A 23,846-nucleotide genomic window follows, 5' to 3' on the forward strand; every position below is an offset into this window, starting at 1 on the left:
TCAGGCATTGAAAGAGATATGTATACTTGTCAGCTTATCAGAAAATCCCAATCTGACTGTTTAAATACAGGAATTTGAATGGGACACTGGGAGGGAGGAAGAGAGAACCTGAGTGCAGGTTGCTTAGGCCCTTAGTGTACACTTCCCAAAAAATTGGATTAATGAGATTTAAAAAGGGCCTTTGGAAGGTGAACTACGGGGTCAAATTACTCTGTCAAATAATTGGAAACCATGTAGCAGTAATCATGCGAGAAGTGTGAAAGGAGAGAGGATGGCTTTTCTCTGTCTGTCATACACATCTTCTGGGTCACTCACTCCCTGTAAGATTAAAAGAAAGGAGTTCATGTTTCCAGAGAGACTGTAGGCTATTTAATATAGAAATCAGGGCCTTGGAACCAGGATTCCAGAGTTCTCATCTAAGAACCTGTGGGTTCCTTAGGTTGACCTTTATTGTGAGTTTTTGTGTGACATCATGTCCATTATCCTACACTAAAGATCCTTAGAGTGAAAGTTTCATTATTGAACATTAATGTGAAATTGCAGTACATAATATGAGAGACAGATTATGTCCAAAGAATTTTTGAGCCTGTAATGATTTTGTGTGTACTACTATACTGTATAGAGGGAGAGAGAGATAGAGTAAGTGGTTACCTCTACTAATTTTTAGGTGGGAGAACTGAAGACAATAAACAATCAATTTTGGGAGTTATCCTGTAAAACTATGGCATGCTTAGAATTTGAATCTTGAGTTGTCTTACTTACTGATATGTTTCACTCAGTCCACATTACTTCCTTAAGAAAAATTAGTAGTGGGGAAAGGATATTATAATTATACCCTTTCCAGAAGGATGACTTTTTTGTTTTTCAATTTCTAAATGCTGTCAGAGGCACAGTTCAAGTGAGAGAGGGTTTTCCCTTTAAACTCCTCCTACCCAACAACATCTCAAAGACAATTCCAGGATGGCTGAAACAGAAACTTTGTCAGTAACAATCGTCTCAAGCCCTTCTCTTACTAAGCCAAGGAGCATCCAAAATGGACAATACAAAAATGATTCCTGTTTTTGTGTGTGTGCGTGTGTGTGGGTGTATGTTTCAGAGTTTTATGAGATCAGAGAAAATGATTTTCAACAAGCAGGGATCATTTCTATTTCTTGCCAGCCAAGCTCTCTTCATTTTTTTATTTATATTACTAATTATTTGGCATTTTAAAACTTCCTTTACATGCTGAACTGCTTTACAGATCCTGTCTATGAGGTAGTTTCTCTCTATTGTCCTGCCCCTACTGCCACAGCCATAAGAGTTGGATTTTTCACTTATACAGAATACAGAGAGATGAACCCTGTAAGTAAGGCCCTAGGGAGTTTGTCCTCTCTGATCCCCCTATTTAACTGCTCCAAGTTTGCCCAGTCCTATTAGAAGTTAAGTCAAGATTGAATATTTAACCCATGCTAAAAGTAAAAGAGGAAACAGCTACTTATGCCTCCAAGTTCCTCATCATATCAGTGCTAGAGTCAGAAGTCACAAACAATTAATCTATTAATTCTAGATTCAATTCTCTACTTTGTATCGCAATGGAATCCTCATCCCCAAATTCCCATTTTCTTCCTTTTTAGAGGAATGATTTATCCATCAACTGGGTGTTAAGCTTCCTGTTTCCCCTTCCTAGGTCAAGGGCAGCCCAGGTGCCCAATTTCTCTCTCTCTTCACAAGGCACCACCAGCAATAGAGATGAGAAATTCTGAAGAACAGCCAAGTGGAGGAACCACAGTGTTGCAGCGTCTGCTACAAGAGCAGCTTCGCTATGGCAATCCTAGTGAGAATCGCAACCTGCTTGCCATACACCAGCAAGCCACAGGGAATGGCCCTCCTTTCCCCAGTGGCAGTGGGAACCCAGGTGCTCAGAATGATGTATTGAGTCCCCAGGATCACCACCAACAGCTTGTGGCACATGCTGCTAGACAAGAACCCCAGGGGCAGGAAATCCAGTCAGAAAGCATCATCATGGAGAAGCAGCTTTCCCCTCGAATGCAAAATAATGAAGAACTCCCGACCTATGAAGAGGCCAAAGTCCAGTCCCAGTACTTTCGGGGCCAACAGCATGCCAGTGTTGGAGCTGCTTTTTATGTCACTGGAGTCACTAACCAGAAGATGAGGACTGAGGGACGCCCGTCAGTTCAGCGGCTCAATCCTGGGAAGATGCACCAAGATGAAGGACTCAGAGACCTTAAGCAAGGACACGTCCGCTCTTTGAGTGAACGACTAATGCAGATGTCTCTGGCCACCAGTGGAGTTAAGGCCCATCCACCTGTTACCAGCGCTCCCCTTTCCCCACCACAATCCAATGACCTCTACAAGAATCCCGCAAGTTCCAGTGATTTCTTCAAGGCCCAAGGGCCACCTCCAAGCCAGCATAGCCTGAAGGGCATGGAACATCGAGGCCCCCCACCTGAGTATCCCTTCAAGGGCATGCCACCCCAGTCTGTAGTGTGCAAGCCCCAAGAGCCAGGGCACTTCTATAGTGAGCATCGTTTGAACCAGCCAGGGAGAACAGAGGGGCAACTGGTGAGGTATCAGCATCCCCCTGAGTATGGAGCAGCCAGGTAAGAGAGTTCCCTTTCTATAATTTTCTAACCTCCTCCTCAACCAGCTTCTGCTGTGTGTTAGGAGTCTTAAGGGAAGAAATGGGTAGGTGTTTGGAATAACAGACTCTGCAATGCATGGCTGGCCCCTGACTTAGTAAATTTTCTGCCAACCTGAATTTCTATCCATAATTAGCACAGTATTAACATTCCCTGAACTTTATAGGTTGAGTATGGCTTCAACTGCCTAGTGGATGATTTCAGCACCTATTTGCTGTTCCATCTCTTAGGATATTGAAAGAAGGGTCTGTGTTCCATCTTGTAAGTTATTAAGCCCTTCCTTTAGGAGCAGAAGCAAATTATCTTGGACTTTAATTAGTCTGAAATATCCTATCACTTCTACTTATTCGCCTTTGCAAAGCTTTCATCACATATTTTTTGTGAACACATCTTTCTGCAGAATTACTGTGATTCTTTTAAGCAGTAAACAAGCATCCACATAATACTGTGGGGGAACTATACGTGCATAGGTTCATAATGTAACTTGTCTTGTACTTCCTTTTAGTTTATGAAATCTGGATTGCTTTATCTTTCTTTTGTAGAGACTTTGCTAGTTGCCTATTACATTTTTAGACATCTCATTTAAGTTTACATCATATTATACAGAAGTCTTCATCAGATGCTAAAATATAAAAGGCATACACCCATGACTTCTGTACCACTTGCTGTCAGTTCCGGAATACTGTACTGTTTCATATATTCAGTTCTTCTTAAATACAGGGGTTGGCAAATCTAAGATTACAGTTGTGAGTGTGTGAAAGATGGAGTTTGTTCTTATATTATTATTTATTAATTATTGTGTTATTTATTTGTATTACAACTGTAAACCTACTTTTGCCTACCCATGTATACTTGTGATTTATTTAAGGGCCTACTCTATCAACCAGACCTTAGATTCCATTATTTTGTTCATTGTTCCTATTGTTACTATTGGTACCATGTCTGTGATTAGTAGTATTTCAGCATATGGGACAGAGGGAAGGTTCAACCATGGGCAACAATGATGGAAATTATGTGGTATTCCTTCCCTGTTACCATGGGTAATAAGGGGTGGCAATGAGGTTTGAAGTGCCTGGACCTAGGGTGGCCTTTTCCATAAGGGACTCCCAGACTAGACCTGTTATCTTTGATATTCCTTTGTCTCCTGTGTCCTTCTCACTCCTTTGTGGGAAAAAGCCTCTTGGCTTGAAGTTCTTCATTGGGTGACTCAGGAGACAAGGCAGTTAGGGGTGGAGTAGAGGTCAGGTAAGAGCATGTCCCTGCATTTCCTGGTATTTCATCATTTTCTCCTTCCAGGTCCACTTTTTTAGCTAGAGGCAATTCACTGGCTCCACCCCTAACTTTTCCAGCTTAGGATATTTTTTTTCCTTAACTCAGGTTCATATTCTAACCTTTTTTCAACCTTCTCTGTGCAGCTTTCAAAGGACAGGAGCCTAAGTTCTGATAAGTGGCTTGGAACAGGAAATGGAGTAATGGACAGGGTCTTTCTGGTTTAAATGAGAGCAAGAACTCAATTCCCCTCTTCCGAATGAAGTGGAAGACCCAGGGAGAGGTTGGTCTTTTGGATTGCTTAGCTTAGTGGAAACCCGTCCAAGCCAGCAAAATGTCAATGAAGCTGGGGTTTTTGTTTTGTTCTTCCAATTAGTATGGAAGAGTCTGTGGGACTCCCTACCTACCGTTTGTGGATGGGCTGATGTCTGTTGCCTTTTGGGAGGGGATTGTGTTTGCTAGGGTGTGGAGCAGAATCCAAAGCCCCACTCAGCACATGACCCCCCTTCTCAGGAAAGCTATTTTCAGAACTCATTCACCAGTATTGTTTGTGATCTGAAATGGCTCCCACAGTGTTTAAAGCTAGATGGAAAAGTCCTTTGATCTGCCTAAATAAATAATAAGGAACCCAAAGAGGGATTTTTTTTTCTTCCCCTACTGATTAAACCACCAGAGAAATTTAGCTGCGTCTATTTTACAGGAAGATACTGTATTTTCTCTTCCCTCCTACATCATCTATGGCTCTATTTTTCTATCCCCAAAAGCAGTAGAGTCCATGCTGATTACTCTCTCTTGAGCAGTAGTTTAATAACACAGCTTTGCTCTAACAGTTTTTCTTTTTCTATATGGGAGAGGAACAGTGTGCTTGATATGCTTGATGAATAATCAAACTTAAAAGATGCTCTGTGTGAAGTTTGGGTCTGCATCAGACAAATTCTGGCAATAAAATGTCTGCAGGGCACGGGATGAGGGAGTGGCACCAGTTGACAAATTACTGGCAAGGGGAGATAGTGAATTGCATTCCAGAAGCGTACACTTCTTTAAGTGGTCATACGTTTGTCCTCCTTCTTTCCTTGAAGAGTTTGTGACTACCTTTCCAAGTAACTGCTGATGGCACGAAACAATTAGAAGACTAAATTCTTATTTCTTAATCCACAAATTACAGATATGGATGCAAAGCAAGCTCTTTGAACAAAGTGTTGTCCAAAAAAAACCTTTGTTTGCCTTTCAAGGTGCAGTAAAATGTTAGAGATTTGCTGTTAAAAATGAACAAAATGATATAAACAATATTTTTATTACTTCATCTTCCATATGCCCTCCTCCCCACTTAAAAAATAGATATCCTGAATACTCAGGTCTCCAGATAGGAAACAAGGGCAAATCATGTGAACAATTAAAAATTTTCTAAATATTTGTCTTCTTAAGTACTGAGCCTGTTCTGCATTTGGTGTTTATACATTTATCAACTGCTTTTAAAAATTAAGTCTTTTCTGTTTGTAAAGCAGCCACCTCCTTTCAATTGTTGAAATCATGCCCAGATCTGAGGTTTCTTGAAATCCTTGTTTAGTGGAATCTAAGGGTGACCTAACTCTGTAGTTCAGAGCAGAGCTGGTTGTGCAAGAGAAAGAATCAAGAATATGCAGCCCTCTCCAGGATTCACTTATTTACCATCACAGAGCCTGGGAAAGGCACTGTTTCTGTGGGTAGAATAAATTGAGTTCCAGGCTGTTGGTGGCACCTGCTCTGGTGAGAGTGTGAATGTGTGGGCTTATATACAAGTGGGCCGGGAGTATGTAGTATGTGTATGTGGGGTGGGTGGTTGTGTGGCTGGGGAGGTCGGGGGCTTCCAGTCAAGGAGGCAGCAGGGTGGAAGGTGCTATGTCAACTCAAAAGGACTTACCTTTGCTATCCCTTTGTGTTTCTGTAAGCTGTCTCTGCGAGGGAGTTCTCCCTGCTTTGGGGGGATGCTGATTTTGGTCATTGGCCTCAGTCCTGCATATATGCCCTTTTCCCTTTTTTGCAGAGCACTAGGGAACTGCATTGTCTTAGGAAGGGGCAGGATGAAGGGAGGGGAAGGACAGGGAGGTAGGTCAGGGCTTCCATGGGATCATGTGATTCTGTTGTCTGCTGGTGTCTTGTTCCTATTTAATATGCCAGTGGGCAGCAATTCATGCTGATGCGCTGGGGAATGTGCTGCTAACCCAGTACCACCTTTATTATTACTGTTACTCTTATTAATCTTGAGTGTGTTTTTGCTTCTTCTGATATCCCCCCAGCTCTCCCGTACTCCTGTCATTTTTCAGTCCTCTCCTCTCAGTGGGAACTTTACAATAGTTAATACAGTCCTCTTTTTTCGTGGTGGGTGGATGCTGGAGCCCAGATGGAGTTCGTTGGCTGGAGGGCGTTCTCTCCCTCGTGACTGCCCAAGCCTTACTTTATGTTTGCAAACCTGACAGAGACGGACTGTCTTGGTTTTCCCAACACCACAGTGCACTGAAATCTGCTTCCTTTTCCAGCCTGGGGAAACTGAGGGGCAGCTGCCTTGTTTCCACTTACCTCTTAGGCAGTGCCTAGAGTTGTGGCCAGGGCCACTGCAATCCTGGTCTTATTTGACTCTAGAGACCTCTTGTGGTCTTCTCCAGGAGGCCATGAGCCGTTCTGTGAATGGAGGGTCCTTTCAGTCTCCAGGCTGGAAGGAGACCAGTGGCCAGCTTGTTTGGGAGAGAGATCTGGATTGATGATGGGGCCCAGGGGAGCTGGAGGGGCAGGGAGGAAGTGGGGAGGAAGCCCAGTTTAGAATTGGGCATTCAATCTTTAAAAGAGAACACCTCCCAGGCCTTGGGTTTTCAAATTCTGATTATAAGTATGAAGGTTAATGTGGTCATTTTTCCCTTAAATTTTGAGAACTGAATTGGAGACCATGAAATGTAAGCCTCCTTTTTTTTCTGCCCAGGATATCCAAAAGTCCCAACAAATCCCAGGACATTATATTTACCTATAGAGAAATTATATATTTATAATCTTTCCAGAAAAGTCCAATCATTGTTAATATAATGAGAACAATTTGCATGACACAATGTAACCTCCAGCCAGGGACAGTGGACTGGAATGTCCATGTGTGAACAATGAAAACTTCACTGTACTAGTCAGTGGGGGTGGTGTTGAGTGAACATGTGTACTGTGTGTCTGTTGCATTCAAAATGACTGAGTGAGTAGAGCAAATGATCTACATCAAATTGTGTGTTAAGCTTGTACATTCCACTATGAAGCTATTTGGATGATTCAGAAGGCTGCAGCTATGGGCAACTGGTAATTGGTAGCTTCATTACAACAATGCACCTGCTCATGCATCATGTCTCATGCAGAGTTCTTTGACAAAAAATTAAATCACACAGGTAACTCAGCACCCCTACAGCCCAGATTTGGAGCCCTGCGACTTCTTGGTTTTCTCAAAACTAAAATCACCTTTGAAATAGAAGAGATTTCAGACTGATGATGAGATTCAGGAAAATATGATAGGGCAGCTGATGGTGATTGGGAGGACTGTGTGAGGTCCCAAGGTGCCTACTTTGAAGGGGACTGAAGCATTAATATCCTGTGTACAATGTTTCTTGTATCTTATATCTTTTTCCAAAAATGTCTCTATTTTTCACATTATAAGGCTGGAGACCTTCTGGACAGAATATATATATTAGCTTTTACTTGAAGAAGAAGAAGAGCACATAGTAAATTTTATTTCTAAGGAAACTAAAAATCCACAATATGGAAAATGGAGAAAGACTCTTACCCAAATAAGTTTGTAAACAGCTCCCAGGCTTTTCATTGGATGAGTGTTTTAAGCTCTTGGTAAAAAGGTTTTGTAAAGGTACTAACTTTCCATTTGTAATCATAAAAACCATACAAATTTTTCTATCCACAGATAGTTCTCATGCCCTCTTCAAAACTCAGTAATTGTTTATAGTGACATATGTATGAAATTGGAAGAATGTGGGTATACCAGAGGCATTGATGGGGCTGAGAGATAGGAACTAGGGCTTGAGCAGGTTTGAAGGGTCTGTTGAACATCCAGATAATTGGGTACCTATGAGCAAATGTTTGGAATGATTTTGTAGCTATAAAAATCCCTAACAGTGAGAATCTATTGTAGGGAATATATACATGAACAATAATGATAACTGGAGTGTGTATCCACTCCAGTGATGTGCTTTAGCATCTGGAATATCAAAAGTTAATTGCTCCTGGTGACTTGTCCTGGTTTCACCATGAATTTTGCAATTTAGAGCAAAGATTAAATGGATATCCCACAAACAAAATCACTAACAGAGTCAGCCAATCTCACTGAGAGGTAGATAAGAGACTCTTTGTAATTCTTACTGAGCTCCAAAATGCAAAGAGCCCAATATTTCTGTAATTCATTTGCAACCTCAGAAATGAACTAGGCTCTTGCAAATAAAATAACTTGAGCAATTTTATACAGCTAGTAAGCAGTAGAAAAGGTCTCTAAACTCTGTTGGGATCCAAATCCCATGCCCTTAGCCATCTGTCTTTCTTGGATGGACAAATATCAACTGTACGATAAGCATCCACAAGACGTGGGAGTATATGAGGTTCAGTGGGCATGTGCTGGGGGTGAAGTATATAAGCTTTTTGTCCTTAGTGTATATTGAGAGATACTCTTTATGGTAGTGATAGTGGTGGAAGTGATCCATTCACATACTCTGTTTCTCTTAATGGCTAGTAGTCTAGTATTAGATATAAAAAATGGGAGAGCTACATTAAACAATATACCAAAGTTCTCTTCCTGGAACTTTCTATAAGCAGTAGGCTGGCAATCTGAACATCGGTGTGTGGAAGTCAATATATTATGGTAGAGATAGGGAATGGGAATTGGGAAACAAGGGTTCTACTCAGGCACTACCACTAACTCACTGTAATATTTGACAGATTGTTTCCCGTTTCTGGACCTCAGTTTCTCCCTCTGTCCAATGACAGTCAGCTTAAATTGTTTCATAGAGGAATTTCCAGTCCTTATATTTTGTTATCCAGTACACCAAAAATTGTATAATAATGTTGCATATAATCCCCTCCAAGCATGGTGTTGTTACTAGTAGCAGGTAGGCATCAGTCAATTATTAATTACTGTAATCAATAACAATTATTTGGTATCTTTAAAAAGAATCTATATATCCTCAAGTAATTTTTAAAAAGATTTTGTTTATTTATTTTTAGAGAGGGGAAGGGAGGGAGGAAGAGGGGGAGAGAAATATTAATGTGTGGTTGCATCTTGCATGCCCCCAATTGGGCAACTGGCCCACAACCCAGGCATGTACCCTATACTGGGAATCAAACTGGCAACCCTTTGGTTTGCAGGCTGGCACCCAATCCACTGAGCCACACCTGCCTGGGATATTTTTTGTGGAAATGTTTATTATCAAAGAGAATTGCAGATAGCAAGATGGGGGGTAGTTTTGACTGCTTTTGGCTATTTCCTTCTGGGCAAGTGGAACATATTTTCTAAATTTGACTCTTTACATGTACTGGAGCACATATAGAATGTCATAAAAGGTGTAGTTTAAAATGAGATGAAAAAATTACCTTGTAGAAGACTCCTTTAAAATCCTTTGACTTGAGTACTGAGTATATAGGCATACAGCACTTTGATTTTCACAAAGCAACCTTTGAAAGATCATCTGGTGCAGTCCTCCATGGGATGACATCCCTGTCTCTTAGGCAGCCACAGAAGGTCAGGCCTGGAAAGGACTATAGAGGTTTTGGCAGAGATCCCATAGTCTAACACTGCCTGCTCTTCTTGTTGTAGGTGTCCTGAGGGTACTGGCAGCCTCCTCATCTCACTTTCTTTTGCCTTTCTTCCCCAGTATCTTCAGAGGTAGCTTAACCTTAGCATGCCCTCCATGTTTTACAGGCCAACACAGGACATCTCATTGCCATTGTCGGCCAGGAACTCTCAGCCTCACAGCCCTACTTCTTCCCTCACATCTGGGGGTTCCTTGCCCTTGCTGCAGTCTCCACCATCTACTAGATTATCTCCTGCCCAACATCCATTGGTCCCAAACCAAGGAGACCACTCAGCTCACCTACCTAAGCCGCAGCAACATTTCCTTCCTAATCAAACTCACCAGGGTGATCATTACCGTCTCAGCCAGCCGGGCCTGAGTCAGCAGCAGCAGCAGCAGCAGCAGCACCACCACCACCATCACCAGCAGCAGCAGCAGCAGCAGCAGCAGCCGCCGCCGCCGCCAGCCGAAGCCTATTCAGCTATGCCTAGAGCTCAGCAGTCTTCTGCTTCTTATCAGCCAGTGCCAGCAGACCCTTTTGCCATTGTTTCCAGAGCCCAACAGATGGTTGAGATCCTCTCAGATGAGAACCGAAACTTGCGGCAGGAGTTGGAAGGATGCTATGAGAAGGTGGCAAGACTGCAGAAGGTGAGGCCCCCATGTTGGGATATTAGAGTCTCCTTTAAATTTTATATGTTTATTATCATTGTAAAAGTCTCCATTTGTGGGTGCCTGCATGACTTATGAGCAGGTCTTCAGGTTTCTTATATCTGAAGGTTAGATATGGATCAAACTTTGGAATAAGCCTATGCCTGTCTTTCTAGGGGAAGTAACATTTTACACTTATCTCGAGGAAAAAAAAAATATTTATACAGTTTTTCCAGACACGGTAGCCCTAAGAAAACCTAGCTGATTGCTTTAGAATTCCAGTAAGTAGAGAAACATCTTCATAAGGTTAAGAACACTGGTGATGTCTGTGTAGGTGAAGGACCTTCCAGCATAAAGACTTTTGTCTTGATTGTATTTTATCAAACCCTGAATTTGAATTGTAAATATAAAACCATAGTTCCTAGAAATACCTCACCACTGAAGTTAGGTCCTGCCCTGCCTTGCTCTGCAAAGGGCTTAGAGCACTTTTCCAAGTGGGAGTTCCCATGGTAACTGTTTTTCAACACTCCCTTCCTTATCCTCCTTTTTGCTTTGGCCCTTCTCTTCCGTTTAAATTCAACATCTGCTCTTTTTCTCTTGTGTGTGTGGGGTTGAGGAGGGGCTTAGCACCACAGCTGGGTGACAGGTGACAGCCCTAGGCTGAGGAAGGAGGAAAAGGAAAGTATGTCCTCAGTTCACATTCTTCCCTGGTCCTCTCCTTTCTCTTGCAGCTGGATCTTTAGCTCTTGAGTGCTTTAAGCTAGGAACCTTAGCTCTTGGCCTCCATGGACTCTTGGTGAACAGGGTTATGCCTTTGGCAGCCTCTTTGCCGCTTTTGTCATTAGAGCCCACGTGGTTTGATCTCCTGACAAAGACAATGTGAACTGTTCAGGGAGGGGAGGGTGAAGCTGGCGGAAGGAGGGGAGGTTGCATGGTACAGTTCATCAACTCTGTCCTTAGAAGATACCCACAAGTGGAAATTTCAGGGGTCTGAATGAAGCTAAAAATTTGTAAACACCAAATTGGAGACCTAAAGGAAAGAGGAGGACTTACTGTCAACTAAGTATATTTATGTAGTAAAAACACTTACCCTCAATATTCCTAAATGAGGATGAGGGTTGCTGGGGTTAAATGAAAACTGTTTCTCTATGGCTTTGCTCCCAATTTAGAATTTTCTCCCTTCACTCATTTAAGTATACCACCCATAACTCCCATCACATTGGTTCACTAAATGGATCATACTTACACATTACTGTCACACTGCCCCAATTTGGCTGATTAGATTTGACAGCTGATATTCTTCCCCAAACTCTTTATTCAGGGTGGCCCCAGCCACACCTTTGAGGCAGTAACTGAAGGATGGACCCAGATTGTCTATAGGGCCTCTTCACCAAATGATCCATGGTGAATTTTTTTGAGGGGGAGGGTAGGTGACAGAAAGAGGAGCAGAATAGGATTTGTGTTGTTTGTTTCCAAGTATCGGGAAAGATGACTCAACTGAATGTAATTGGCACAGCTTGAGTGTTGGGGGAAGTGAAGGCCAACCCAGTACTGCAGTGGATGAGAGGCACAGATGAGGTAGAAGAGGAAAGGAAAACGGGGAGAATGAGGTAGATACCAGATGGAGCTAGGACAAATAAGGAGACCCAAGGTTTATGAGGGATATAAATAGGTAAACAGAATAAGACTGGAAATTCACCGCCACCCTCCCTCTTCCCTGCCCCCATCGTCACACAGAGCGAACTAGTGGATATGCCCTTCTGTAACTTCTTTTCCTGGAAGGTTCTGTTGATGGGTGTACAGCTTGCCCTTTTGAAGGGTACAGTATCTACACAGAGGGGTAGGGAAAGTGTTGGTACAAGATCTTGAAATAGTACTCTGAACGATGTGAGTAGAGGGACTGCCTTCCAGGTGTGTCATTCTGTGGGGAACTGGAAAGTCTTGTATTCTAAAGGCTGCCTAGAGCAGACAAACACCAAGCTGCTCTTTCAAATGGAAATGTTTATTTTCTCTACTCAGCACTTGAATTTCACGAAGAAGCTTTATCAGGCTCAAGCCTTGCAGATCAAGTCACTAAATGCCATTCACCAGTTTTCCCCTTCTGTGCTGCTATCTTGGTGCCATCTGCAAGGAGAAAAACACTCTCAAGTCTGCTCTTTTCTGTGGTGTAAGCCTCATTTGTTTGCAGACAGTCCTGCATCAGGCATAATTTTGGAGCAGAGGCAGGTGGAATCTGAGTTGTTTGGTAACCCCACCTATCCCCAAGTCTCCCACTGGGGGCCTGATATTTCTCCCCATAAAGCACCCTAAGCTTTGTTAAGGAGGACAGTGGAAAACTGAGAGGGAATATAGAATGTTTGCGAGAATCAAATTTAACTTGAAAATTGCTTAATAGACCATGAAGTTTATTTGTCTTATACAAATTATATGCAGATATATCTATGGTTATTATATGTTCAATGAAACTATACTAGTTCCAGAAGGAATCGAGTCTCATTTCTTACTTTCTTCCTGTTTTGGACTAATTCAGGGCAAAACCGTTTCTTTCCCTTTGATGTTTTCGTGTTGTTGTTTTTTTCCATTTACAAGATTTACAGGAGTGTCATAAAATATAACTCTGATTATGAATTTCTGTTAAAAAAAATCTGCTGGTTTCCCACTGACTACAGAATAAAGTGCAAATGCCTGGCATTAAAACCCTTTTATGATCTGACTCCAGTCAGTCTTTGCAGCTAGATCTCATCAGCTTACCTCTATGTACACCACAGTGTCCAGACAAATAGGAGTAATAGTCATTCTGAGAATGCATTCGCAAACTCAGAATAAAATACCCTTCTCCTCACCTCTGCTCCCTGAAACTTGATGCAGCTTTTAGGATTTGACTCTAAATGCTACCTCCTCCCTGAAATTGTCCTCCTCTCCCTTCACCCCCAACCAGGAACAACCTCTTCCTCCCCGTGCACTTTATAAGACTACGCCTACTTTTCTTAATAATGTCTCTTTCCCTGTATTCTTTCACTTGATTAGCTCAAAAGCTCCTTGAGGGCAACGATAATGTTCTCACTCATATTTACACACCCAGAGTGTCTTAAAGATTTTTTGTAAATATTTGGCCCTTGGTAAATACTTGTTAAATTGAACTAAGCTACTGCATGAGTCTGAGGCTTAGAGTTTCTATGGTTTGCTTTTGCCACTAACTTCATGATGGAAAAGGCAATGTAATTTTTCTTTCAGCTAAAATGGGGAGAGGTATTCTTGTGAAGACAGGTATCAGGGTAAATTGAAATAAACATCTGAAAGCCCTTTGAGTGCTCTAGAATAACATTATCTGCATACTACATACATTACTATTTTTGAAATTGAAAAGCTCTTACTCAGATATGAAAATCATTTTTAACTCTACTTATGAAATTTGTTCTCTCCTACTATCTTCTCTGAAGGCAGAAACTTATTTGTTTTTAACATGAGGAACTGTCCTGACCCAGTGAGGTAATTACTAAGCCTAAGGTTGAATTTTGAAGTCCTTCTGGGAAACTTCTTATCAGTGTTATGCCCCCTGGCCATCTAAAAAGCCCTGGGAGAAGCTGTCATTAAGGATTTGCATTTTCAGGCCTCTTTCCCTTTGCTCCAATCATCAGCACTGTCTTGTCGTTTTTCTTTTCAGGTGGAGACAGAAATCCAGCGTGTCTCAGAGGCATATGAGAACCTTGTAAAATCATCTTCCAAAAGAGAAGCCCTGGAGAAAGCCATGAGAAACAAGCTTGAGGGGGAGATTCGGAGAATGCATGACTTCAACAGGGATCTGAGAGGTGAGGTAGTCACTTCTGAAGCATAAGCCAAGCTGGTGAAGGGAAGGGCTATGGAGCATACATTGAGGCTCTTAAGTTTGTTCAGCCTACTGGTATGTTTAGTAAGTTATAGGGCATAGACAAGGCCAGGTTTTTGTGACTGCAATAGTACTTGGCCTCAAGTTGCTTAATCAAAGTGGGAAGAGCTGATGTGTTAATAAGATGATACTGATCCTGGGACTCCTGGACCCACCTGGCTTACCCCTACAATCAGTGCTGCCTCTTTCCTTTATAGGTTTTACAGAGGCTGGTTTTATCTTCCACTGTTTCTAGGACTCCCTTCTTGCATTTTTACCTTAACATGGTAATATTGAAGATGGTAAGAAATAACCCTCCCAACACCTTCAAAACTGATGACGCTGACTTTGGGGATAGTATTTTCTGTCTCTGAATTAAGTTATCTATAAAATGACAGATCTGAACTCGTTGCTGCCTGTGGTCCCCTTGCAGCTTTGACATTACATGATTTTAATGACTTTATAATTAATAACTTTGATGCTTTTTCTTCAGGTGAATGAAAGATATATATTCCAGGATTGATTCCTTTGTTGAAATTTAGAATTCTGCACTTAGGTTTTGTTAGCAAGGAGTGAAACTGTTAAGTATTCAACTCTTCTTTCCCTGTCATGGTCTAGTATTGTTTGGGATCCACATTTGCAATCCTAGGTCTATGTTGTCCTTTTTTTTTGTGTAATAAGAAGCAGGCTTGTTTTGCCAAAGATCAGTATTGAAAGGGCCAACAGTATGTGCATGGAAGTTTGTATATGGGGCTCTGTTGATTGTGTCTCAATTCCACAGAACGTCTGGAGACTGCCAACAAGCAGCTTGCAGAGAAGGAATATGAGGGGACAGAGGATACCAGAAAAACCATCTCTCAACTCTTTGCAAAAAGTAAGTCTGAAAGCTATAGCAGCAGGCATTAATGTGTGGATGGGAATGTGTGGGAAAAGGTCACACAGTTCTGTTTAGCCTAGAACAGCCAGGACAGAGTGAATTTCATCTAGTGAATATTTTTTCCTGTTCAGGCATGAAGTTGGGAGAATTTGTTCTGTACTTTCTAGGCCAAGAAGGCTGCTTGCCACAACATCTAGTCACATCCACATGACTCCTTTTGTATTAAACCACAGAAGTCCCTTGAAATCCCTGCTTTTGTCATGTGTAGCTGAAAAGGACCTTACTGACCATGGGGTCCTTTAAAGGTGATAGGATTTGTTGTTGAAGGCTCCCTGTGCTAGCTCTGGTACAGATATGATTAGCACACAGGACTGATGGTTAGTGTTTGCAATACCTAACCTGTTCCTGGAACCCCCTTATTTCAAACACCTTGTATTATCATATCATTACCCCTTGGTGGACTACAAGGGTAACTACAAGGGGAACACTGCAGAGTTGGAGGGTAGGGGGATTCGAGAGCTGTGCCTTCTTTATAACAGTATTTCCTTTGTCTGGAAATACTCCCAAGACCAGAACAATGAATTAATCTTCTTCTTTATCAGTCCCTAATGGACTCCACCCAGCTAGACAATGCCTCATTCTTTCAAATTGCCACTATAAAACAAGCAATAAAAACTACAGGGTGGATTGAGTCCATAGGGAAAATGAGGTGGGGGAAACATGAACTACCCCCACCCTTGTGCAGATAGATGCCTTAGTTGGTGTGCTCTACCTCCAGCCTCCCTCACTATGGCGCCTAGCTGGAGTAGTGCTTGGTGGGACTCTAGTTAGGCCCCATCTTTGCTGGGCCGCCACACAGCCCTTTCAAGTCTTTCCATGTAGCTTACAGTCAGCTTTTACAAGTTTGTTTAATCTTCACTTGCAATATCACCCTCCTTTTCTGGGTTTCTCCATTGTGCTCTGGCTTCAGAACTGGGATATTTTCTCTATCATTTCCCTGAACCTCCTGTTCTTTTGTCAGCAGGTCTTAGAGGAAGGAATGTAGTTTTTCTGGTGTCATCAGTGCCTAGTGTAAGTTGTTGTGAAGTTGCTTTTCTGGTGTCACGGTTACCCTGGAAGCCAGTTCACTGGTAGATACAGTGGCAGTCTCCCAGGACAAAACAAAACAAAACAAAACAAAAAAAATGTATGGATTCTTGGCCTGGATCTGTTAGTCAACACTCCTCCCTATGTAGAGTGGTTATTTCAGGTGTCCTAGTAGCTCTGCTACTAATTTATAAATTGTGGTAATTTAGCAGATCAAACTGAACAAACAGCAGAGTAAGAGATTGTTAAATGCTTCTAAAATGGAAAAGTAGGCTCCACCTCATAGGCATGGAAGAGGGCATGAATTGTGGCCCTTTAATTTCTCTTGCCTTTGGACTTTGCTTTCAGTTGGAACTGTGGCAGGAGCCAAGAAAGCCCTCCTGAAAAGCCTCCCTGAGGAATGTGCTCAAACTACCGCAGTAGAAAGCATTTAAAACAGCTTGGCCTTAAGTATGGTCTCCATTACTTATTTTGCTAGTTGTGGGACCTTTTGCAAGTTACTAGAGTCCTCTGAGTCTCTGTTTTCTTATATGCAAAATGGAGACGAGAATGATAATATCTTCCTTATATGCTTGTTCTGAGGATTAAGTTCATAACAATACCAGGTACACATTAAGTATTCAACAAATGTTCATTTTTACCAAGCCATATCTCAATATGTATGTAAAATCAGAGTGGGAAGAAAGGCGAGGCTGTCCTACTAAAGTTTCTCCTACAAACTCAAGTATTAAGGTCTCAAGAGAAAGAGTACTCTACCTCCAAATGAGAATCAAAACTGCTCATTCGAGTTTCTGGTACAAGGTCTGTCCTAGTTAGAAGGGGAGGGACCTAGAAAGGCACAGAGAATAACTATATGTGTCATGGTCATCTGTAGATACAATGCACTTATGGATTGATCTCACTTTAAAAAAATGTTAGTGAGTTAAGGTGGGATTTGAGGTCTTATGCATTTTATGAAATGCAATTTTTAGATTGATTTAATATACTTTTTAAATATGCAGATACTTTCATAAGGAAATAATGGGAAACTTGAGAAGGCGTGCTTTAATTATTCTTTCACCAATACAAGACCGTTTGAAGATATAAAATTGATTAGACAAGGCTACTTATTCTTCTGATGAGTGTGTCTGTTCTCCTTTGTGAAAGACTTTTCGTAACAGTCTTTATTTCTACTTTCTCATTGCTTCTGCACAACAACCACTATTAAGTGACTGTTCTTAATTCATATAATTTAGTGGTAGAGCCAGTGATAGAGTCAAGATCTTGGTTTCCTGGTTCATTTAGCTATGTGTTAGAACACTAGAATATTTAGTAATGGATGTGCTTGACAGTTATGCCCAGGTAAGGTTTTGAGCCACCTTTAGAATGTCAGTGTGATATTTCATATCTTGATAGATAAGGAAAGCCAGAGGGAGAAGGAGAAGCTTGAAGCAGAGCTGGCCACTGCCCGTTCTACCAATGAGGACCAAAGGCGACACATTGAAATCCGAGACCAGGCCCTAAGCAACGCCCAGGCCAAGGTGGTAAAGCTTGAGGAAGAGGTACGTGTAGTTTCCTCAGGTAGCCTGAGGGTGGAAGTGTTGGGAAATCAAGGGCGCCGATGACTCATAATTTTGGTGAACTAGCAGTTGCACAGTCCCCCAACAGAAAAGTACCATCTGCTACTTCTAGTTATACCTATGCTGATGTATGTATGTAGCTTTTGATTTCTTTTTTTTTTTTCTGCAAGTTCCTTCCTTTTACTCTGGAATAGGAAATCACCATGGTCAAGGAGCAGTTTTCATTTGCTCATTCATATAAAAAGTTAACAACCTCCCCCCAAGTTCTTATTGTGTACCTAGCCCTGCCTTAAGCCTGTGACCTCTGGACACACACACACACACACACACACACACACCCCACACACACACCACCCCCCACCCCCGGCCTTATAGGACTTTATTTTGGATGGGCTAGAAAATTATTTCACATAATTTAAAGTATTCCAGTGGTCTTTAAATCAGAATGGTCCTAGTCTCCCCATGCTCAGTGGGATGTTGGTTCCCTCAGGTTAAAAATGAATCTTGATGGCTCTGCCTCTTATTGTTGGACTTATTCTGTAGATTGATTTTAGGGTTAAAGCAATCTGGTGGGTCTTGGACAGGATGGGACCCAGGGACAGTTATATTTTATGGCAAACCAAAAGATGTGTCCTGGCTTTTACTGGCTAGGTTCTAGAATGTAGGTATGTGGTGGGGTGAAGTTGTCACATATTTGTGTGCAATGCTGGATCCTTCCCTTGACAAATGCAAGGGTCCCAAATTATTAAGCACATGATTAACATGTATCTGATTAGTCTTGATGTAGATGTTACTCAGTTTCAACAATAAGCCGTGTTTGTGTACAATACAGGGAGCTTTGCTGCTGGTTTGTCATTGATTCTGGATGTCAGTTGTCATTGTATTGGAGTACTGCTAACTCTTAGATGTTTTACACTTCAGGAGATGGGTGTGTTCCAGCAAAAAAATGTGGTGCTAAAATATAACTTCGTTAAGAAAATTTCACATCTCTCTGACTTATCTATTCTAAAATTTGAATTGTTTCAAGAGAAAAAGTAGCCTCCATTAAAACAAGTTGAAAGTTATATAAATTTGAGACCAAAGTGTTCAGTGAACAAGCCCTCAGCATTCTGGCTATTATATGTAAGATATCTTTCTTACCTTCACTCATTTTCAGTAAGAATGGTTCTAGTTCCTAGAGCTATCCTGACTTACAGATATACTTTGCTTCTGTTCTTGGGTATTAACATGCTTGTTGGAGCTGGGCTGTGTGTTTATACTGTTCTAGTAGGTGATACTATCTAACCTTTGATGTCCTTTTACTTGAATTGTTTAATTGTTAAATTTCAGGTTGTGTAGAATCAGGCTGATGTCCTACTTCATGGGTTGTCTGCATCAGAAATATCACTAAGATGATTTATTGTAAATGAGGAATACTTATGTATTCCTGGTATCCAAGTCTAGGGAGCTTAGCACACCCTCTAGCCTCTTGCTGCATCTCATATATTCCCTTCCTCCCCCTTTTTGCAAGGAAATCACAGAGTAAATTATAGGATGAGGATAAAACTGTATTCTTTTAAAGAAGGGAAAACTGAGAGACCTGCTGAGAAGAAGTAACTTGCTGGTGATCACATGGCAAGTCTTTGATAGAGCCAGGAATAAAACTGGAATCTCATGACTTTTCATTCCCTAGACTCTGCTGCCTGCCTCCCTGTCTGAATCATCCTCTGGTTCCATTCCCAAAAAGATGTGGGCGCTTGTTCAGATTTAGTAACCTTTGCATCTTTTAATTTTTAAAAAATTGCTTTACCCATTGAGCCCTTCTTTTTCAACAGACTATGAGAAGCTTATTCCATCTGCTCTGAGGATGGAGTGCACAAAACAGCCTTGCTCTGCCTCTCCAGGAAGGGTGCCCAACTAGTTGGAGATAATGGGGACAGACTCTGCAACCATGGTGGTGTGTGGTGTCTGAGGGCTCAGTGGTAACTGGTTATTAATGATGAAAATAATATACATGTGTGGAGAGTATATTAATCTGTAGTTCCCACTGTGCAGCCCTCACTGAACCAGTTGCCTGAAATACATTTCTGCTTTCAAACTTCTGAGGCTTTTCTGGACATTTGTTACAGAGATTTTTAGTTGTTTTCCAGGACCCTGTCCCCAAATACATAAATTTACAACTTATAATTTAAAGGAGAAGTCCTAAACATTAGCCTAGGATAAAATGGAGGTGGCCAGATATCTCAAATAAGCTAATCAGTTTTTTTTCTATCCTCAGCCAACTTGTACTTTTTCATGTAGTCTAGCTGTTGGGAAATTCTGAGTTGCTGTTGTTAAAGAAGGTAGAACATTTGATGGGCAGAGCAGGCTGGTAGCCTTCTCCCTGACAGAATCCAGAGGTATAGGCCAAGTAATGTCTTCAAGACTCTCAGGTCATATCACCTTTAGCACATAGAGAGTCTTGACTCAGGGAAAATACACTGATTCTTATTTCCATTTTTGTTTTAGCAGCTTATCAGAGCAAGGTTCGTTCGAAGTTGGTATTAGTTCTTTGAAGTTTTGCTTTTCTCCTGTGACTGGGCCCCCATTAGGACTTGTTCTTTATGGGGTAAAATTTTTAAGTATGGAACATTAGGGAGGTATTTAACGTGAATAGGTAGCTCTAGAACTAAGGTAATAAGGGGTCTTTATTGTGATTCCTTAACAAAATTACTAAATTTCTAAAGCAAGAAGGGCATTATGAATAGAAAAGTGCATCCTGCTCTCTGAGGTGGCTCAAGTAAAGTCATGTTTGAAGGCAGAAGGATATATGTCAGATCCTTGCCTATGTCTCATGTAAAACAATAGTTTGGTTATGGTTTACAAATGGCAGCATAACCTTTTTTGGAATTTCTTCCAAAGAAAATCTCTTTAGTATACTTAGCAAATGAGAAATAGGGGGGTTTACTTAAATTAAGCCTTTTGTCTAGGGAATATGTTATTAGCCTACTAAGTACAAGGTAACTCAAGTAACTATTTTGCATTGCAGCAAGATGTGCAGATTAATATATATGTCAAGTCATTCATTGTATTGTGCACCTGAAACTAATATAATGTTACATATCAGTTATATCTTAATTTTAAAAAGATGGCCCTGACTGGTGTGGCTGTTGGTTGGTCGGTCATCCTACAAGGCACAAAATTGCCTGTTTGATTCCCAGTCAGGGCACATACAAGAGGCAACCAATCTATGTTTCTCTTCCTCCCTTTTTCCCTGCATCCCCTCTCTCTAAAAAATAAATAAATTTTAAAAAGTTAAAAATGTTTAAAAAGATGGTTGGGGAAAGATTATGACTACTTCAATGGTTTGAGGACCCGTGCATGCATTTATTTATCTTTCTCTCTACAAAGTCATAATATAGATGCTTTTCCTGAAATCCATTCCATCTTTCTAACCCCATTAATACTCTCTATTCACTGTGTTCTAAGCTCTATGCTTGAAATGGTGCCTCAGGCTTACAGAGAACTTTCTCCTACAATTGTATCTTCCTCTTCAAAGTTCAGCACAGATTCTCTCATGGACCCTGCTCTGCTGACATGGAGACAGGTATCTTGTCAGGAAGTGGGTAGCACTCTAATTAAAGAGCAGACCTTTTCTTTTTGTCAGTTACTGTAATCCAGGACTTGCCACCAATCTTTAGCCTATGGAGCAGGCAGCCAGCTGAGGCAAATGGTACCTTTCCATCCTTGCCTTTATCTTTTGGGACATGTAGGTCCTATTGAAGTGGAAGCTCATTAAACTCCAAACCAAAATAACTTTGTGTCCTACAGCAACCATGGTATTCTCCCATTCAAATAGACCTACCCCTGACCCCACTAATTTGACCTCACTGGAGTGTTTTAACAGATGCCTGGCATATTCACTCATAAGGCTCAAGGCAGCACAGGCTTTTAACTGGCTGCTGTCTTATGATCCAGAGCTGAACCACTACTTGGGTAATTGTTTTAGGGATGGTGGGAAAAAAGCCCTGGAAAGATCAAAGAGGGAAGGTGCTGTGGGTGGGCTACTTATACTGAGCAAAGTGCAAAGGAAGGAACAGAGTAGAATGTGGGAGGGCTGGCAGAAAGATGAGTGAATCTCGTTCTTTAGTTTTAGGTGAGAATGACAACCACAGAGATTCAGGAAAAAAGGACCAAGTGTTAAACTTTTCTTTCTTTTTTTTCACTTTTCTTTCTTTCTTTTTTTTTTCTAATTTTCATTTTTTATTTTGGAGAGGGGGAAGGGAGGGAAAAAGATAGGGCCCCAACCAGGAATCAAACCAGTGACCTTTTGTTTTCAAGAATGATGCCCAACCACCTTGGCCACACCAGACGGTGCCCAAGTGTTAACCTTTTATGAGCTGCAATGGCTGGTGATGATTTAGACATCACAATGATAACTCTTAGTGGCAGTACATTTTCCAGAACCCTTTTGCCACTTTACTCAAGTCTCCAAACTAGAATTGTTTACTCCATTTCCCCCATTAACAGTCTATGGCTAATATTTCCTATTATTTCTAAGGTATCTTGCTACTTATTTATCTTTTTTTTTTTTTTTTTGGTTTTACAGATGCATAATTTTCTGACATCATACCTATCCACATAATACCAGTTTCCTTGTTTCTCACCATTAAAGGAAGATATTTTAGGCATAGACATTGATATGTCTAATCCAAAATACTCTTCAAACAATAAGGTTTTCTTGGTGTAGTCAAAACTCACTCAATGATTATGATGGATTATAAATCTAGATGGAAGATCCAAGGGTGTGGATTACGTATGCATTTAGAGTGTTGGTAGGAATTCAGGTAAAGTACATATCCACTAGAAATCTCTCAGAATGTTTTGATGATTTTGTTGGAATATTCAAAGAACATTTCATCTAAGGATGGCATTTCCTATATTTATGGCAGCATATTTTATTTGGAATAGGTATTGCTCCACCTAATACATTTAGAAATTATGCCTCCATGCCAAGTAGAGGTCGATTGATCTCTCTATTGATTTTCTCTCAGTTTTTCCTGATGGTTTTGGCTTTTGCAAGTCCCAAATTAGAAGCCCTGTGTATTTTCCTTTAGTCTCTTTAACAGAATGAACTTAATTCCCTTGGTAGCAAGTTTCTAGAAATGGTTTCTGCTCTTTAATTCTTTTAATATCCACCAGTAGACCACAGTCTCTTGGCAATGGACAGAGGCAGCTTGCTAATACCAGGGTAGTGTTACCAAATTGCTTCAGAGGGAACTGTTACTTGGAGCCAGGGACTCCTGGGTAAAACTAAATCAAATCAAACAGAAATCAGTGAAAGCTCATGGATCAACATATAACTAGTTGTATAAAGGAGAGGAGAATGAAAGTACACTTCAATTGTGACATTAGTGATACAATGAGTGTTTGGAGTTGTAGGCAATAGATGGAAAGACATAATGAAAAATGTCCTCTGTGGCACTGGACTCAGTTCTGTATTATTAGTTTCAATGTCCTTTAGTTTTTGGAGTGTTTGTATATATTGGTGTTCATCTAGCTAGTAATAATAGTCTACCCCTTTTACCTATCCACCTATGTATTTCTTCATGATTTATTAAGACTTTATTTTTTAGAACAATTGTATGTTCACAGCAAAATTAAGGGGAAAGTACAGAGGTTTTTCCATATTCCCATTGTTCCATCACAGGCATAGCCCCTACATTATCAACATTTCTCATCAGAGTGGTACATTTGTTACAATTGATGAACCTATTTGAAGTATAATAATCACCCAGGGATGGGTGTAAAAATTAGGTTTACAGATGTTCATATGGAAAATAATGCAATAATTTAAATAATAATACAAGAATACACTGTGTTTCACACCCTCACAACTGCAAACCTACTTTTCCCATCCCTGGAAATAGTGACATGTATTCATCAATATGGTATTATACATAGTATTTTCACTGCCCTAAAAATCCTATATGTTCTACCTATTCATTCCAACCCCCAATAATTTTTTTAACATTTTTAAAACATTCCCAAATATATTATTTTACTCCACTCTACTAATCTTTCAGTTGTATCTTCTTTTGACAGATTATAAAATCAAAGTGCACACAGATTATACAGTTAGTGATAAAT

At 40.9% G+C, this 23,846-nt stretch overlaps 1 protein-coding gene across 3 annotated transcripts in view; it reads left to right on the top strand.

Annotated features, from left to right (window-relative positions):
* Positions 1-23,846, top strand: part of AMOT (angiomotin) — a 62,938-nt gene that overhangs the window by 14,904 nt on the left and 24,188 nt on the right. For all 3 annotated transcript variants that reach the window (XM_054580354.1, XM_054580352.1, XM_054580355.1), the window contains 5 exons: positions 1,667-2,600; positions 9,832-10,351; positions 14,016-14,160; positions 14,998-15,090; positions 17,575-17,720. In XM_054580354.1, coding sequence (XP_054436329.1) covers positions 1,729-2,600; positions 9,832-10,351; positions 14,016-14,160; positions 14,998-15,090; positions 17,575-17,720 — 1,776 coding nt within the window. In that variant the 5' untranslated portion in view covers positions 1,667-1,728. The remainder of the gene's footprint in view (positions 1-1,666; positions 2,601-9,831; positions 10,352-14,015; positions 14,161-14,997; positions 15,091-17,574; positions 17,721-23,846) is intronic.

The sequence above is a fragment of the Pteronotus mesoamericanus genome, unplaced genomic scaffold, assembly GCF_021234165.1.
Source record: "Pteronotus mesoamericanus isolate MK-2021 breed Mesoamerican mustached bat unplaced genomic scaffold, CSHL_Meso_final contig_58, whole genome shotgun sequence".
NCBI classification, from domain to species: Eukaryota; Metazoa; Chordata; class Mammalia; order Chiroptera; family Mormoopidae; genus Pteronotus; species Pteronotus mesoamericanus.